The following is a 19,089-nucleotide window of genomic DNA, read 5'->3' on the forward strand; positions in this document are numbered from 1 at the left end:
GAAAAATCTAGTTTTCCCAATACAATAAAGAAACTAACAACATTTGGCACCTACCTGCAGCCTAGGCCTTAATTACTGGTCTTTTCTGCTCACTGCTGCTCAGGTTTCTGCTCACTGTTGCTCAGTTTGGCTCTGCCCTGGGCCCCTAACTTCTGTTTATGTTGCAAACTGTGTATCGACCTATTGCTAGAAAGTAAGAGGGAAAGGCCAAGCCATACAAGCTTTGATTTACTTACCATCGAAGATCTTGTACTGGGATGTTAAGTTTGCTTGTGCTGAGCGAGTTGCTTCTTTCAACATGCTTTCAAATTCACTCCTACTCTTGTTGGCAAAGTTCTCCTCCATCTCACTCGTACAACAAGTGTAGCCTTGGGGGCAAATCCTCAAGTGTTCCCCTGAGAAAAAAGAAAGGGAGAAAAAACAATGAATTTCTACTAGTAGGCAGGGGAGGGTGGGGTGGTAAGCTTTAGGCTTAGCATTGTGTATGTATATTATATAGTATTGCATTCTTCAAAATTTCCCCTTCCTGTCATATATTTATCCCCCCCCCTCTCAATAAAGCTGTATTACACTGCACTCATATTCTTGTCTTTCGTATCCTTATTTTGTGCCAATCTGTTGAGGTGCGTCACAAGCCATTTCACCTAGGTGCCTGCACACACAGTCAAAATTCCCCCATGTGTATGTTACGCATGTCTTAACAGCACCCCTAGTAACAGAGCTGCCATCAGAATCTACACACTCCTCCAAGCATATACCTGTCAACACTGGGGGCTTTAGGGGTCACAGAATCATAGTATACTAGAGCTGGAAGTGTCCTTGGAGATCAACCCCTGCTCAGCACAGGCAACTACAGCATCCCTGACAGATGGCCAACCAGTCTCTGCATGAAACCCTCCCAGGAGGGAGACCTCACAGCTGCACAAGGCAGGCTGTTCCCGTGCCGCGCAGCATGGTCTTGGAGGCGAAGAGTCTGCCTTACTCACAAATCCCTGTGTAGAATGTGGTTGGCTGGAGAAGGTTGGCTGGAGAGATAAGTGTTTAATATTTGGCAGTAACAGGGTAATAAGCTTATAGCTGCCTGGATTCCCTTTTCTCTGAATCACAACAGGAACACCAGACTGCCATTGCTGTGTATCCTTATGACCCACCTGCTGCTTCCTTTCTGCCTCTTCCTGGCATGGGCAGCAACTGCTGGGAGGCAGCAGGTGGACAGAACAGCAGATGCTCTAAGGATGGACTTCTGCCAGTTGTTCTGAGATCAGTAAGAAGCCACAGGGGAATCACAGTCTCTCTCTCTCTCTCTCTCTCTCTCTCTCTCTCTCACACACACACACACACACACACACACACACACACACACACACAGTAGTAACCACATATGTTGTCCTGAAATGTTCTGGAGTCTTCCCTGCATTGGGAAGGAGGAGAAGCCATTAAGGCAATAATAATCCACCATCTTCCGAGGGATACCAGGGAAATGTTACTTATGACAACTTATAACAACTACCAGATCCTTGTGGCTAGAAAACATTAGCCACTTGGAGAAGGGTTGACATTGCTTGGGAACCATTTTCAAAATCTTTTCTGTCCAAAGTATGAAAAAAAGAAAAAAACTGTGAAAGGTGGCAAACGGAAGATGGAAGGGGAATTATATTTTGCACATAGGATGTACACATCCAAAACATACAGTACTGTTAAAAATGCAACACAGTTGCCAGGGGTTATAGGCTAAGGAGGTCCCAAACCATTAGTGGTGCATATAAAGATTTCCAAAGGTGGCATTTCCCCCCCCCCCAAAAGTGACAAGATAAACCTTCCCCCCTCCCCCCCAAAAAATAGAGACAAAGAGACAAAATGTAAAGAATTCTCATGATGCCCCACAAAATGTACTTCTTTGCCATTGGCTTTCAGTTTTAATCTACAAATCTATCTTTTCAAAAAGCCTCAAAGAAATAGCATCAGCCCTCTCAGGAAAACTCAATATTTGCCCCCACTTACTTTGGGGCATCTATTTGGCATTCAGCATCACAGCATTTCAACTCAACAGGAGAGCAAAGTTTTCACAGTTTCTCTTTGCAATTCAAATTTATTGCACAATGTAAGGGAAAATGGTTTTCAAAGACATCTTTTAGTTTTCTGATCTGACCCTATGGTGATAGCATTCCCTGTCCTTTCTTAAAACTTTATTGGCTGTTTGGGAAAGTATGAACTGAACTCTGGTTTTGCTTGCCCAGAATTTCGTCTTGATCACTGGGCTTTGTCAGTTCTTCTTCACTGAAATGGCACTAACAAGGAAACTGGAGTGGTAGGAATATATGACAAGCCCTGCTGGGACAAGCTATGGGTCAGGCCAACTTGCCCAGCATCCCGTTTCCCACAGTGACTCCTGGTTCTAGTACTGTGAGACGGGGGAAAATGTCTCCACTCTCTCCACACCATGCGTAATTTTATATATCTCAAGCATGTCCCCTCCCCCTTAATCAACTTGTTTTTTCCAAACAAAGAAGTCCCAAATATTGTATCTTCCTAAGGAAGGAGCTCCAGCCCTTTGATCATGCTGGTTTCCCTCTTTTGCATATTTTCCAATTCCTCCATCCTTCTTGAACATTTGGAAGGATTCCAATTTCAGTTGAAATACAGATTTGCATAGGAGCGTTATAATGTTAGCCATCTTATTCTCACTCCAGTTTGGCTGTACTTGTCGTAAGAGGCGACTAAGGATGGAGGCCACCAGGTAGATGAGGCTTGTCAGCCTGGGAAAGCAGCTCATCTAAGAGAAGGAAACTCTGACCTCAAACCTCCACTGCCTTGTGGCTACATCCAGTTATGGAAAAGGCTTCAGGAGTCAACCTCGAGGCAAAATCCGGAGCCGGAGTCCCTGAGGCAGTTTGCGGCTGAACACAGTCACGCTCTGGCAACTCCTGCGGTGCCGCTGGAACCAACCATATTGGCTTCTGCCTTTCCATTGAACCATTTCAGCAACATGGAGAGGGGGGATCTGCTGCATGGGTAACAGTCTATCCTCCATACCCACTTTACCCAGGCCTCGCGCACTGGAGAGGACACTAACCACCATTCAGAGCGCGATACCATAGTCTTTTGAGACTGAAGGTTGCCAACACAATTTATTATTATTATTATTATTATTATTATTATTATTATTATTATTAACAGTATTTATATACCGCTTTTCAACTAAAGTTCACAAAGTGGTTTACAGAGAAAAAAAATCAAATAACTAATGGCTCCCTGTCCCAAAAGGGCTCACAATCTAAAAATGAGTCCTATTTGTCTTCTTCACAGCTGTTGTACACTGGGCTGACATCCCCTCTTTTGAACCCAAATTTGTCTTTGTTGGACTTCCTTGAAAACACATGTGCTGAATTGGATAAGATCACGGTTGCTATCCCCTGTCACTTCAACAACACATCTTGCACTAGCCCTTGAGCGTCACAAGGATTTAGCCTACAGTTATCTCTCCTCTGGTTGTTTTTAAGGCCAACTATCATAGGGCAGTCATTTCATGTATCTAGAAAGATACGTCTTGTCACAGCCTGAACATATATTCATGTGGTCTCTATAAGGGTGAAGTCACCCATTTTCTCCTTTTGATGCCATCCTTAGTTCTCTCTCAGTCAAGACTACCACCAGTATTTTGATCAGGAGGTCAATACCATATCCTGAGCACTAAATTAGTATTTGGGTCTGGTTACTCCCAGTGATTTTGTGGTCTGGTCTCATTGAGTTTAGTAGATTGTTGAATTCTATGTCCTCTTTGACATGCAGAGCTATGCCACCCCCAATACCCCCTTCTGTCCTTTCCACAGAGCTTGTATCTTGGGATTTATCCCACTGGTTCTCTCTATTTCACCAGGTTTCCATTAAGCCCACTATATTTATGTCCTCCTGTGCAACCATGTACTCCAGCTCTTGACTCAGAGGCTTTTAACATTTGCATATAAGCACTGATACATTGCATCCTCTTCCAAATGTTTCTAGCATGTGCCTTTTCCCTTCCAGCCTTTTAACTCCTTGATCAGCTGTCCTGTCCTATCATATATCAGTTAGGACAGACAGAAGAAAATATTTCTTTACACAGCATGTAATTAGTTTGTGGAACTCTTTACCACAGGAAGTAGTGATGGTATCTTGCCTAGATGCCTTTAAGAGGGGATTGGACACATTTCTGGAGGAAAAAATCATTACAGGTTACAAGCCATAGTAGGTATGTGCAAGCTCTTGGTTTTAGAGGCAGGCTGCCTCTGATTGCCAGATGCAGGGGAGGGCACCGGGACGCAGATTGTGTCTGTTGTCTTGTGTGCTCCCTGAGGCATTTGGTGGGCCACTGTGAGATACAGGAAGCTGGACTAGATGGGCCTTTGGCCTGATCCAGCAGGGCTTTTCTTATGTTCTTATATACTCATTTCCCTGTCTCCTTCTATGATTGGGAGCATTTACACCTTCGTACTTTACAGAGAATTTCACCCAAACCGGATACTGTCCAGCCCCTGTCGACTTTCCATCAGGCGTCTGTTTAAAAGTTTCTCTGCAGTCTTTTTGATGTTAAGTGCCAGCTGATTCTATTTCAATTTAAGCAGAATCCATCCCTTTTTCACAGACTCACCATGTCCCAGAACATGCCCCAATATAAAATCCAAAGCTCTCCTTCCGATACCATTGTCTCAGCCATGCACTGAGACCACTCACCTGTGCATATCTAGCTCATTCAGCACACAAAACAGCATTTCCAAAAATGCTACCCTGGAGGTCCTCACCTTCAATATCCTAAAGCTACCTAAAATTTGGCTTCTAGGTCCACTCAACTACATTCCCCAATGGCACTGGTGCCAATGTGAACCATAACTACTGTCTTCTCCGTAGCATTGTCTATAAGCCTAATTTTTGCACCAAGTAATGAACCAGGCATGCCTGCATCATTCGGTCTACATGCAAACCCATCTCTCTATGTCCCTAATGGTTGAATCACCCACTACTAGTCCCCCCCCAACCATGGAAGACAATCCTTGGCATGGGAGAATATGACCTAATCATTCAATGAACAGATCTCTTCAAAAGGCTCTTTACAACCCTTAGCACGACATCTTCCTTCCCAGAGATTCTCACTCTTCATGACAGCAGCAGAGCTGTCAGCCCAGGAGTGGGGTGCCTCTATCACAACTCCGAAGGTGTGGAGGTTCCCTTTATTTTTTGTCCAGAACTATGTAATCTACCAAATAGGTAGCAACCTCCGCTCTGGGACTGTAGCCAGGATCTCACAATGATTAACAGTCAATGATCCTTGGGGCAGGACAACTATTTCCATTTCCGAGGCCACAGCTGACTAAGCAAAACCTCAATGCTGACCGCAATGAAATATTCTGAGAACAGTCAAAGAAAAGGATTAAAGAGAAAGGATCACAGATACTGGTGTGAAATAGTTCTCTCTTAGCCACAGGGCTTTTTGTTCATTGATTTCTAATTTGGACAGGAATTCAGAGAGAAGAAGATTGCCAGCCTGCCTCTTGATACGAAAGAAAAGCGAACCCCTCAGTAATTGGGTCATATTTTCCTCTTCAGATACAGATGATACTCCAGAAGGAGTCATCACCTTCAAGTGAGTAAACGTTTCAACTCAGGCCTTTCTGCAAATCTTTGACCCCCCATTGGAACATTCTGATCTTCAAATCTGTATGATATACCTCAAGTATATACCCCAAAATCATGCATCATCCCCTGCAAATATTGGCATTCCCTCAAATTTTGCTTAATGCTTCTAACTTCCCCAGGCTTGAGAAGTTCCAAGGGGAACACTGTCCACTATACTTTCCTTTGGAGGAGATTGCACTGAAGACTGCTGTGTAAGGTTTGCTATATTTCTAAATATACAAGCAGAGCATAGAGGAAAACCATCACGAGTTACAAGCCATGATGTGTATGTGCAACTTCCTGATTTTTGAAATGGGCTATGTCAGAATGCCAGGTGCAAGACAGGGCACCAGGATGCAGGTCTCTTGTTGTCTTGTGTGCTCCCTGGGGCATTTGGTGGGCCACTGTGAGATACAGGAAGCTGGACTAGATGGGCTTATGGCCTGATCCAGCAGGACTGTTCTTATGAAAACAAACACTCTAGAACAGGGAGTCAAACTTGTTTCATACAGCAAGCCAAATAGCATTCACAGTGCCTGCTGAGGTCCAGGAACTGCCATTAAGAAGGAACTGATGTCATTAGGCAGGTGATGATAAGAAATAAGCACTTTTAGGAATTCAGCTGCAAATGACAGAAGAAAAAATACTGTATGCAAATCTTGATCATATTTTTTAGATATGGGTGAGTTCAATTATCACACGGGACCAGGGTGACCAGATACAATGGAAGACAGAGTGCTTATACCTTTAACCATTGTATAGGAAGGGGAATTTTGGCAGGTGTGGCTCTTTAAAGGCTTTCTTGTTGATTTGAACCTGCCAAAATTCCCCTTTCTATACAGTGTTTAAAGGTATAGGTACTCTGTCCTTCATTGTATCTGGTCACCCTGCACGGGACATCCTTTCGGCAGCACCACTTCTGCCAAGGCAGCACTATGCAGCTCAGCAGCTGAGAGGTGCTCTGCAAAGTGATGCTTCAAGCAGAAGCGGCACTAATAAAAGCGCAGCCTGCATGATAACTGGGTTCTCCCAGTGCCTTGACACAGGGCCTAGGAGACGGGATAAAGGGGGTAATTTGTACCTGGACCCATGGTCAGAAAGGGGGCCCAGGAGTCAAAGGAGGGGGCCCAGAAAGTTCCTGGGATCTTGCATTTTCCTATCTCACCTGAATTTGCTGCATGATGCTGGAAGCTTAGCTGCGGGCATGCAATAGCAACTGCAGCTGCAAGCCATACACACCAGGCCCAGGAATGCATCTATGACCCTCCTTAACACAGTGTCAAATCTGGGAAGGAACAGGTCTGCTATTGTAGCTCTTTGGCTTGTGGATCCAATAACCATGGAGGAGTGTATAGGAGCTCAGGGACCCAACTGTGGGGCTACAGTGGCTGCAGAAGTTCATTTTGGTGCACACAACACACTGTCCATTCTAGTGTGAACCAAAATATGAAGATGCTAATTTTCTGCAGTGGCTTTTCTATATTTCAAAGATTTTAAATAGCCTGGTAGACCTAGGCTTCAAAGATTATCCTGTCTGTCAGCACCCTCACCCTGCCCTTTTTTGCCCTCCCCTTCTACCTACTTCATTGCCCCCCTCCCCCTTTGGGAAGGGGCCGAAAATAAACTTTGTACCCCCTGATAAAATTCCTATCAGAGGCCCTGTCTTGACAGCTTCTCCCTTTTATACTCTTCTTGGTTTGCCTTTTCCCCCATACTGATCCTCAGCTTCTGAGGCCTGTTTCTCCCTCCCAGCACTTTGGCAGAAGTGGTGCTGCTGAGAGGGCTGCCTGCAGGATAACTGGGCTCTCCCAGTACTACCCTTTTTGCTTCTAGAAATCACTGCACAATGAGAAAGGCGTCCCCAGCGCTTACTGTTCCACTGGGGAGCTATCCTTCCCCGCCACCAATCTCCTCCAAACCGCACTCCAGCCTGTCGTGCCCATCCAGAAATCCAGGCACAGTGGCTGCTGGGGCGTCGGAACCCAGAAGTGGTGGGATGGAGCTCAGTTTGGGGGAGATGGGCAGCAGGGAAGGATGGCTCTTCTGTGGAATGGTAAGCGCCATGCATGCGGGAGAGAGAAAAAGCAGGGTATTGGTTCAGGCCCATGGGCCAGAGTCTGGTAAGCCCTGCTCTAAAAGATATCCTAGAAAGCAACTTAGGCAGACCTACCCCCCTAAGGATGCACTCCCAATTTCAGCTAGAAGTTCTTGTATCTCTCTGTCCCTTCTAACATTCAAAGTGTGTACACAGACAGACACCTCAGATGGAAGAGTGTTGCCATCACTAAGCTCTAATGACTCTTTCAAAAACACAGAGTGATTCCCAATGACCAGAAGACTTTATAGTCGCCTGCAAACAATTCCTCTCTTTCATGAGACAACATATAAATAGGATTGTTTATGTTGCCTGCCCAAGAAATCAATTGTATAACAAATTCTGAGCCCTGAAAACATTAATGCAAAATAAATTAAACAATAAATTATTGTACTTGTGTATTTTCATAAAGGAGTTCAAATTTACGTATTTTAATCTCAACTTTCCAATTTGACTTTTTGTATAAATTGGGACTTTCTTCCTAAGCAATGGTGAAGAGATAGAAACAATAGTATTTGGGAAGGAAAATTTGAACAACAGTCATGGGAAGGAAACATTACCAGTCAGGCACAGAATTGTCATCCTCTGACGTCTGGAATATTCTGTCGACACTGAACATTTTTTAAACATGCCCTCAGAACCACAAAACATAGAAACATGCTTTTAAACAACAACAGGGGCAAACACTCAGTCCATTTTCTTGTAGACCAATTTTGTAAGCTGCTGAGTCAAGGAAGAGAGTCCCATAAGCTCTAACCTGTAACAACCTATACTTGTCACTGCTGCACCTATGCTTCCCCCTTCAACCCTTGCACTGCTGTGGTGGGGAAGGAGCAGAGATTGCACTTGTCCAGAAACATAAGGGGCATTTGGCTTGCTAGAGCCAGAGTTCAAATCAGAGCTGTGCTTGTCACAATGGAAAATAAATGAGAGAATGCCACAGAAAGGTGAAGCAAGGCAGTTTTTAATTCGAGGAGAGAATTTCAGCTGCTGCAGCAGAAATCCTCAGTTACGCTGCTACAGTTTAAGCTGATTTGTAGGATCAGGATGTTAAACTGCAGCTTTCAAGTCACAGCAACTTAGTGACTCCCTGGTATTTACGTGTTATGCTTTCATGAGGCACTTTTGGGAGAGATTTCTTGAAAAATCATACAGCAATTCAACTGGGTTCAAATGGATCTACTCCAGGGTAAGTGATTTGCTATCCACAGTAAGGTTTTTGGAAGGAAGCAATAGGCCTGATCAGTGAATGCTTCTAAGAGCCTGACTGATCATTGCTTTGGCTTTCTATAGTTGAACAGAGTCCAACACTCAATCTATCAAATCTACTATCTGTGCCTAATATCTGTATACAAGAATTGAGAGGGGAGGAGAAGAAAGCAAAACATTTTAGTCCACAGGTCAAGATCTGATAGCAAGTTGTTTTGATCTGTCTGCCAAAGATATCTGAAATTAACCCACTTGTTTCTTTCATTAGTGTAAGGATGAGAGAGCATCCTTCTAAGCATGCCTAACTCCTACTCATGTTAGAAAAAGTCAAATGCTGACACTGATAGGAAAGCAGAACTGTTAACACTGGCATATCTAGTAAATGCAATCCGATTGGGGATTGGATTTGCCTGGGGGCTGGGGATAAGCCCTCAGTTTGGCTGTACTTGTCGTAAGAGGCGACTAAAAAGCCACTGGGTAGATGGGACTCATCAGCCTGGGAAAGCAGCTCATCTGAAAGAAGGAAAACTCTGATCCCAAACCCCCAATGCCTTGTGGCTACATTCAGTTATGGAAAAGGCTTCAGGAGTCAACCTCAAGGAAAAATCCAGAGCTGGAGTCCCTGAGGCTGTTCATGGCTGAACACAGTCACGTCCTTGCAACTCCTGAGACGCCGCTGGAACCAACTGTATTGGCTTCTGCCTTTACATTGGACCATTTCAGCGATGTGGAGAGGGGGGATTTGCTGCATGGGTAACAGTCTATCCTACATATCTACTTTACCTAGGCTTCGCGCACTGGAGAGGACACTCTGTTCCAGAACCACTATTCAGAGCGCGGTACCATAGTCTTCCAAGACTGAAGGATGCCAACACATCAGTGGCTACAGGCATCAAGGCATGTGTTTCATGGGACAAGCAGAATGCCAAAACACAATGAAAACATTCTTCATAAACGCAGATGACAAAACAAAGTAACATTTGGGGTAAAAAACCAAATCCCTTGCGCTTGAAATCTTCTCACCTTTCCCTTTAGCCCAACCCAAACAGATAGACACACACACATCACTCAGAAAAACTGATTTTGTGTATGGCCAGCTTTATCACCAGGACAAGTTAAAGCTGCAATCTTATATACACCCTTACATGAGAGCAAGTACCACTGAACACAATAGGACTTACTTCTAAGTAGACATGCATCAGAGTGCACTGCCAATCCACTTACTACACACTACACACTACAGATTCATAATTGCTATCATCTTCTGAATGAGCAGTAGAAGCCCTTACGACGGAGAGCCATTGCTTCAGTTTAGAAACCCAATATGGATACAGAGTTATCCACGCTTCTCATTTCTAACCACCCTACTTCCTAAAAAATGATAATAAGCATAAAACCAACATTAAAAATTTAATGGAGAGCTATACATTTAACAGGCATCATAATACAGTGTGTATTCCAAGTCCCTTTGGAATTAATGGAGCTTGGACTTAAGTTAGTCACAAGCAAGTCCCACTCATCCAACTCACTTAGATACAATTCTAAATTTCTAATCTACAGGCCATAGACAAGATTCATGTTTACTTAATGTTTTCATATCACTTTTCAATGAAAAAGACACCTAATTTATTTGTTTATTTATTTATTATTTATTTTATTAATTTGTACTCCGCCTTTTTGCCCAACGGGCACACAAGGCGGCTAACAAACAATTTAAAAATACAACATGAAAAACAGTTAAAAACAGTTTACAATGATTAAAAAGCTAAAAACAAAACAAACCCCGTGAATTTTCATATAAAAAGCAAGAACGTCAGCCAGCCTGTCAACAATTAAAAGCTAACATGGCAAAGACAAAGAAACAAAGAAAACAAAGAAATACTGTACAACACAGTAGCGTACCTGGGGGGGCAATAGGTGTAAATGTCCCAGGTGCCACTCCTCAGGGGGTGCCACCTCCAGCCTCCCCCCACCTACCTTTTTTTTTTTTTTTTTTAAGAGATAGAAGCTGGCAGCTCTGCTGGTTTTTTTTCTTTTTTTAAAAAAAAAACTCTCCTGATGAAGGAGGGGGCGGCCTAGAATCATGGCCAGAGAGGCAGTGAGTTGCTACGCGACTAGGCCTAGGCAAGAGGAGGAAAGGGGTGGCCTAGAAAGGCAGTGTGCCATGAGTTGCAACTTCTGGTGTGCTGCCATTTTAGGCTGCCCCTTTCCTCTCCTCCTATAAAGGGGGAGGGTGGCTTAGTCCAGCTATGGATTATGGCCAACAAGGAGGAATCACAGCCCCTTTCCTCTCTTCCTATAATGGAGCAGAGGACTGGGGCAGCCTAGTCCAGTTCTGAATCGCGGCTGGAGAGACAACTCACTGCCTCTCCGTCTGCAATTCTGGGCTGCATCTTTTGTCTTCTTAGAGGAGATGAAAGATTCTGCCCAAACCAACATCATACCTTAAATCAGGGGTGCTCAATAGGTGGATCGTGATCTACCGGTAGATCGCGAGGCAAAATCAGTAGATTGCGGAGCCCTGTGTCTCCAAACTGTTAATATGTCAGTTACTGACATATTTAGCTAAACTGACACTGAAACTGACAATTTAGCTGCTCTTCAGGCATGCAGCAACAAAACTGACGAAACTGACTAGACTCCAGCAGGGGCTCCATACATTAAAGGGGGCGTCTGTCAGACGCTTCCTTCCCCCCTGGTAGATCTCCGGGCCTTGCTGGGTTTCAAAGTAGCTCTCGAGCCAAAAAAGTGTGAGCACCCCTGCCTTAAATGGTAGCCACTCTGGGCATGATTCTGCACTGCTCTGGGCCACACCTTTCATCTCCTTGGAGGAGAGGAAGGGGGGCAGCCCAGAGGGGTGCAGAATCATGCCAGGAGTAGGCTTGTGCTCCTGGCACAATTCCAGAAGCAACTGCAGTGACATAACGGCATCACTGCAATTACTTCCAGGTCATGAGCGGGGGGGGGGGGGATGACGAAATGGCAGCCCTGGGTGCACAAAAGACCAGGACTACCACTGGTACAACAATACCTGTAGCATTACAAGTGTCATACACCTTCAAAACAAAAATCTGCCCAAAATTCCCCAAGCATTTATCACACCAAGAATATGTCAGAACAGACACAAATAGGATTCCTGAATTTTGCAAAGCTCTCCAGAACTTCACCACAATCCATTTACCCAGTTCTTGCAGATTATGCTTCCATGTTAAATAATGCACATCTCTAGCTGTCCACTGGCCACCTCTTTGTACATGGTTCTACCACTGGTGTCACTAGGGGGTGCGGGCCACACCAGGTGACTCGCACTGGGGGAGGACGCAGTAACATCGCGGTGTTAGGAGCTAACTCATCATGCCATACACCGTTGGATGTGGAATTTCCAGCAGAGTGCAATGCAAAAAACAGAACTGAAATCGCTCCTTTCCTTCAAAAGTTATGACCAAAAGACCGGAAGGAAAAAATGCATGGAGCCCTATGGAAAGTAAAAGTGAGCCGTAACGTGTTTACACATGAGTAGGCGCACTTGCCATAGTCTGTCGGAAAGGGCAGGCTAAGAGGAAATCAACAACACCACAATGGTCCCGATCCAATGAATGCAGAGCCATAAAAACACCCGAGAAGCTCCCCCCTCCCAGCTGCAAGTCTGAGCCCGAAACAAAGCCATGTGGTCACATTTACTCACACGTAGGTGGACTTGCCTTAGTCAAGGTAGGCTGAGAGGACTCCAACGAGGTCAGAATGGTCCTGATCCAATGAATGCAGCCCCCAAAAACACAGAGTAGGAGGTCCCCCCTCCCAGCTGCGAGTCTATGGAGCCCTATGGAAAATGAAGCAGCCACATGTCGCATTTACTCATGAGTAGGCAGATGTGCCTTGGCTGGTGGTCAGACCAGGCAAAGGGGAATGTGAGGACACCAGAATGGTCCCGATCCGGTGGAGCTGTAGTGCAACAAATGTCTAGAGGCAGCCTCCCCCCCCCCCCACTAAAAAGAACAAAAAAGTGACTTGAACTGGTAAGGGGCATGTTTTCTATTTTGCATTTGCAAAGCCAGGTGGGTCTTTAACTTGATATGCTTGAAACAGAAGAACTTTAAACTGGGTGCTGGGAGGGCTGGAAATCTCACTGATTTTTTTTTTGGGGGGGGGGTTATTGTAGGGTTACTACAGAGTAAGCTCCATTGACCATTATGGGACTTAATTCTGAGTAGACATGCATAGGATTGGGCTCACAGGCTGCAATTCTACCCACACTTTCCTGAGAGTAAGCTCCATTGACCACTAAGGGACTTACTTCAGAGCAGACATGCATAGGATTGGGCTCACAGGCTGCAATCCTACCCACACTTTCCTGAGAGTAAGCCCCATTGACCACAATAGGACTTACTTCAGAGTAGATTCACTTGGTGGAACAGGACTGACTTCCCCTTATTTAATTATTTTATTTTAATTTAATTATTTATAATTATTTATTTTAATTTGCTTGATGATGTCACTTCTGGCCATGACATCACTTCCAATGGGTCCTGGACAGATTGTCATTCTAAAAAGTGGGTCCCAGTGCTAAATGTTTGAGAACTGCTGCAATAAAGTGTTAGTAAGTTGACATGGGGTGTGTGTGTGAGAGAGACTCTACATGTTTTCAAAATCACTAAAATCAGAGCTTGGAGGAATAAACCATCATGTTATATATCAATCAATGTGTAATTTCATGCAGAATGCAATGAAACAAACTACACTGAAATATCTGTGTTATAACAAAGGGTACAGCCAAAAAACCAGTGGGGCGTGGGGCAATGGTACATCACCACGCCCACCTGGGGCGTTGCCCTGCCCACTACATGGGGTGATGCGCAGTCTTCCCGCACTGGGTGACTCGAATCCTAGTGATGCCACTGGGTTCTGCCATGTGTGCTGAGAAATGCAAATCAAATTAATTTGCAGGATATGTTTGCATTTTTGTTTCTTAAGGCCTCACATACTGCTGAATTCCTTCAGCAAATCAAAAAGCTCTTGGACAGAATAGGATCATCCACTGATCCAAGAATACTCTTACTGCAAAAACCCTACTTTTTACATGTCAAAGCTACAGCAGATACGGCCTTCTCTCTTCAGTGGCCAGGCTGACACAAAATGCTAGGCCTGTGAGGAATCCTCTATTGTTTGTTCAGCTGCATCCATTTGTAAAATATTGGAAGACTCTAGTCTCTGCAAAGATTCTCCAGGTCAACAGTGCCCAGATTCATTGAGAAACTGGAACATCTATGCTTCAGCCCATAAGGATGGAAACATTTGCATGGCAGAATTAATCAACAAGGACGAAGGAAGCACATGCTGTGGAAAAGCATGCTCAGTGTATGATTGATAAGATAGAGACGGTTTTAAGACAACCGACTACAGGTGTATTTTTTCAGCAGCAAATTCCTTGGAGGAGATTTCTGAAAATTGTCAGCAAATGTGGATGGCATTCTTGACTCTTACCAAAATGATCCCATCCAAGAAAAGCAGTTTATCCCACATTGCTAGAACTGTCAGTTTGGATACATCCAAAAATCCTGACACTTCTGAGTGGGGCCAGCTGGTGTCACAAGGCTGCCAATCCTTAAGAAATGGGGGAAACGGAATCTGGTACTAGTGCAGAAGCCCACAGCATAGGGATAGAGCTCCATGGCAGCCCTCAAAGTCCAAAGTTTAACATTTGCCACCCCCCCCCCCTTCTGAGGGAAAGAAAAAGATGTGTCGTTTTTGGGAAACTGGCAACTCTGCCCACTGACAACATAAAAATAGCTTCCAAATTAAATGACAAGGACAACAGTCACCCCTTTACATGAACTTGCACCAATAATGTTGAGCAAATAAAATAGAAGAAGTAAATTAAGACAGTGGCACCTCTAACATGACAAACAGCATCATGGGTAGTAAAAGATACAGGGCACGCTTCCTTTCTTGTTGGCATCCTTCAGTCTCAGAAGACTATGGTATCGCACTCTGAATAGTGTTCTGGAACAGAGTGTCCTCTCCAGTCCGCGAAGCCTGGGTAAAGTAGATATGGAGGATAGACTGTTACCCATGCAGCAAATCCCCCCTCTCCACATCGCTGAAATGGTCCAATGGAAAGGCAGAAGCCAATACGGTTGGTTCCAGCGATGTCGCAGGAGTTGCCAGAACGTGACTGTGTTCAGCCATGAACTGCCTCAGGGATTCCGGCTCCGGATTTAGCCTTGAGGTTGGATTCATGCTTCCTTTGAGGAATTAACAACAGACATGGTACAGTATCCAAGACGACTAGTCATATAGCAATTTTGGCTGTGGAAATTCTGCACAATACATTACAGTTGTTTAGGGGCCCAATCCTGAACCGTCCCAGGGCTGGCACTAAGCTCCAGTGCTGGGTGCTGTAAACATGCCGTAAAGCACGTTTATGATATCCGGAGAGTAGGGAGTGCTGGTACTGGGCCTGCCCCAGTCAGGTGCTGGGTCCAGTGCTGATAGGAGGAGGATGTGCCACCATAGGGGGTTAGTGAGACCTCCAGGCGTCAGGGAGGCCTGTGGGGGTGGGTCGAACGAGGGCAGAACGGGGTAGGAACTGGGGCAGGAGGGGATGGGACCAATGGAACTCCAATGGATTCTGAACTCCGTGTCATTCCAGAAGGCCTAACATGGAGGCTCTTGTATCTGTGCTGGCAAAATAACCAGCACAGACATGAGGAGACCTATTGCCAGGGCCGGGGTTTTGCTTAGGGGAATGGGACAAAAGTCCCCTCTCCCCAAGGAGACTCCCAGCAACTTCCTGGTGCCCACTGGATATACAGTGGCAGCCGCTTTGGTGCGAATGCGCCAGCGGGAGGCGGGAAGCATAGCATTGGGCTGTAAGTTCATACTGAGTTTCTGGCCAGTTAACTATCCATAGTCCCCTCCCTTTCTCAAGTAGGGAGGGGGATCCCAGCCACGGGAACCGCTGGCTGGTGTTGGGAAACACCAGCCAGCCCTTGCAGACCTCAAGACCTAGCACATGGGTCTCCAAACCCCGGCCCGGGGGCCAGATACAGCCCGCGGCCAGCCTCAATCCAGCTTCTTGTCCCCGGAAAGCCTCTGGCCCACTTGGCCAAACATGACTGGAACTGTGCTCTGGTTGCATCTGGAGGGTGTTCAAAGGGCCAGAGAGGTTGAATGAATGAGCACATTCATTCATTTATTCACTCATCTAAGTTCCATCTCTATTTATATAAATTTTATATTTAAATTTTTTCCCAGCCCTCAACACTGTGCCAGATATTTGATGCAGCCCTCTGGCCAAAATGTTTGGAGACCCCTGGCCTAGCATGTTGAGGAGAGTCATTGCTGATTCTCATAAGAACTGTACTTTCAAATGCTTTCTGGCCCTATTTACTGAAGCAGGAGGTCTTAGAAGGCAAAATTCCCATACGCCACAGCAGCAATAGATCTGGATCTTAAAGATGAAGCCTACAAAAGCATTGGCTGGCCATCATTGCCAGTCATCTCTCCCTGCTTTTCAAGGCTAAGTTTTTTGGGGTGAAACGGGAAGGACAAGGGTGGAGCTCTGTGAGGTGAACCAATATTCTAGCTTTCTCTTAGAATTTTTGTTTAAGAAAATTGAGCTCATCAATCACAACAGTTTATCATGGTAGACATGCAGCTGAATGATACGCCATCTTTTATGCGCTGCAAAGTGTAAGAAGATTACTATTCCCCGGGTGTTGCGGCATGGCAAAATTCTCCTTAAAATTCAGCAAAATGTTATTCTAGATGACCTGCTTATCAAGTGGTTGCACACACACTGTGGTAAATTATAACTTGGTAAATGAATAAGGTAGGTATCTTTGAAATAAAATTTGTTGCCCCCCCCCCCCCACACACACAGGGTGAAACAAAGTAGGTGGACAGTAGGTGGAATAGGGTTTGTGTTAGGGTTATACTATATTGATGGTGTTCATTACAACTATGGCGTTTGTGTTATATTATATTGTATTTATTTACTGTCCGCCTACTTTTGGTTCACCCTGTATATCGTATTATATTACATGCCCCATCAGTATAGGGCCCAGTAGAGACTGGCACTGAGTTGTGAACCATGTTTTCATCAAACTTAAAATAACTGCAATATTGTAAAAAGTAATTTTGTTCTCTTGAATTTAAAATGGTGTTTGGATTACTGTGAGCTCTGGGTAGGAAGTAACTCTCATTTTGGGAAATTGTGGTCCTGAATAAGCCCAATGCTTTCTTCCTCAGGCTTGGAAGTTTTCCATACAGCCATACACAAACACAGGTCAGCCTATAGCATACAGTGTAGCAAATGAAAACAAGAACTGCTTCTCCTCCAGCATTCATAAGTTATGTTCTTTGGAAAGCCTTCAGCAAGGAGCTCCAATATGGATGTGTGGAGAGTCATTTCCTACTCAGTTAACTGTGGCAAACATGTTTAATAATACATTTGAATCTTATTTCTCACTGATGTGCACACAGTCTTCCCCCCTAACCCAGGGGAAATAGCTCTGGGGTTATCTCCATGTCATCGTATTAAGCAGCCCTAAGAAAGGAATTCTGCTTAACTGATCGTTTCTCACTTTGCGTCAAGGGTTTTTACGTAAATAAGAGACCAGAACATAAGTAATTTAATATAATTTAACTATACCATTCATAAGACTTTGATTGAGTTATGGGATAGGAAGATCCAGAGTGGTTTGCAACTTTTACAGTGACTAAAAGACTCTTTGTGCAAAATAACTTGTGAGGGGAAGGGGAACTGATAGAAACATCTGTTTAGAAGTGAAATACCCTCAAAATGATTTTGGAAGAAGTAGCAATGGACTGGGACAAAAAGCTCCACTAAGCTCATTTAAGACACAAAGACAAATCTCCCATTGTTATGGCAACACATTGCCCAGCATGTTCCATTTCCAGTCTCAATAAGGAGACTGGAAAAGAAAGCTACATCAGATGTAATTTCACAACTTTGAAAATCAGCACAGTTACTTTCACATCACTCCTTCTACCCAAAGGAAACCTCTAGGTCTGTAGGGCCTTGAAAATTTTCTTCTATGAGGAAGATAACACAATGAGCAGAAAATTTCCCCATGCATTTCTCTTTACAGAAGACAAAAGAAAATCCCTGTACATATGAATATTTGTTTCACAACCTGAAAGTTTTCTTTAGGTTGGTTGTTTGATTTTTATTTTTATTTTTTCATTTTTCCTCAGTTATTTCCATATTGTGACCCAAAAAGTGCTGGAATGAGATCAACATTTTTAAAAGCAGTCTGTACTTCTGTTCCAATCTCAATCAGCAGCAAGGATCATAAGGTGTTTTAGGGCCCAACTGAGCCCAGGGCATCATAAATGTGTCATAAGGTACTTTACCACTGGCATTAGATCTTCAGCACCAAGAAGACTCATCAGGGAGCAGCTGGTGGTATGTTTCTCCACCAGCCGATGGAGTGGCTTTTCAGGACGGGGGGGGGGGGAAGTTGGAACTGGATGGAGGTAGGATTGGGGGGGAGGATTAAGCCCAGAAAGCGGGCTCTGCTGCCAAATCCTATTGCTTCTCCATGCCTGCAAAGCCCTACATGGGCCTCCTTGGTTCTGCACCAGCAAAATAGCTGGCGCTGCTCCAAGGAGACCCACTGGGGCCACCAGTGCTTTACCCATGGTAAGGGAATGAGCATTCCCTATCCTAAGGACACTCTTACGTGAAAACCTCCTTTTGCCTTTCAGTTGTGATTTTATATCTGGTTATGTTACTATGGACTAAAATCATTCAGGCTTAAACTTCTCACACAGGCCAAATTTCCAAAACTCTGGTCAAGCCACAAGCTCATGGTTACAACATCCACCTCTCTAGGAGGAAGAAGTACAACATCCACCTCTCTGGCATAGTAAATCATTGTTTAAGTGTCTCCTATTCATTGTATTGTTTTAACTCAATCACTGCTTAAGTACTCTATGCAAATTTGAACTGCCTTCCTGGGTTACTGTATTGTGTAAGTTCCCCCAGCTAGGAAGCCAGCCATTAATTTTGCTGATAAGGGACATCCTGACTCCAAACCCCCTGCTGGGTGGCAGTATCCCCCAGCTCAGCGCCCAGCTCCGCTCTGTCACAAAAAAACCCTTTTTAAGAG

The 19,089-nt window shown here is 44.6% G+C and overlaps 1 protein-coding gene across 1 annotated transcript in view; it reads right to left on the reverse strand.

Annotated features, from left to right (window-relative positions):
- Positions 1-19,089, reverse strand: part of GPC1 (glypican 1) — a 265,896-nt gene that overhangs the window by 123,192 nt on the left and 123,615 nt on the right. Inside the window, exon 2 of the mRNA XM_066621629.1 lies at positions 237-395. Within this exon, the coding sequence (XP_066477726.1) occupies positions 237-395 (159 nt within the window). The remainder of the gene's footprint in view (positions 1-236; positions 396-19,089) is intronic.

The sequence above is a fragment of the Tiliqua scincoides genome, chromosome 3, assembly GCF_035046505.1.
Source record: "Tiliqua scincoides isolate rTilSci1 chromosome 3, rTilSci1.hap2, whole genome shotgun sequence".
In the NCBI taxonomy this organism is placed as follows: domain Eukaryota; kingdom Metazoa; phylum Chordata; class Lepidosauria; order Squamata; family Scincidae; genus Tiliqua; species Tiliqua scincoides.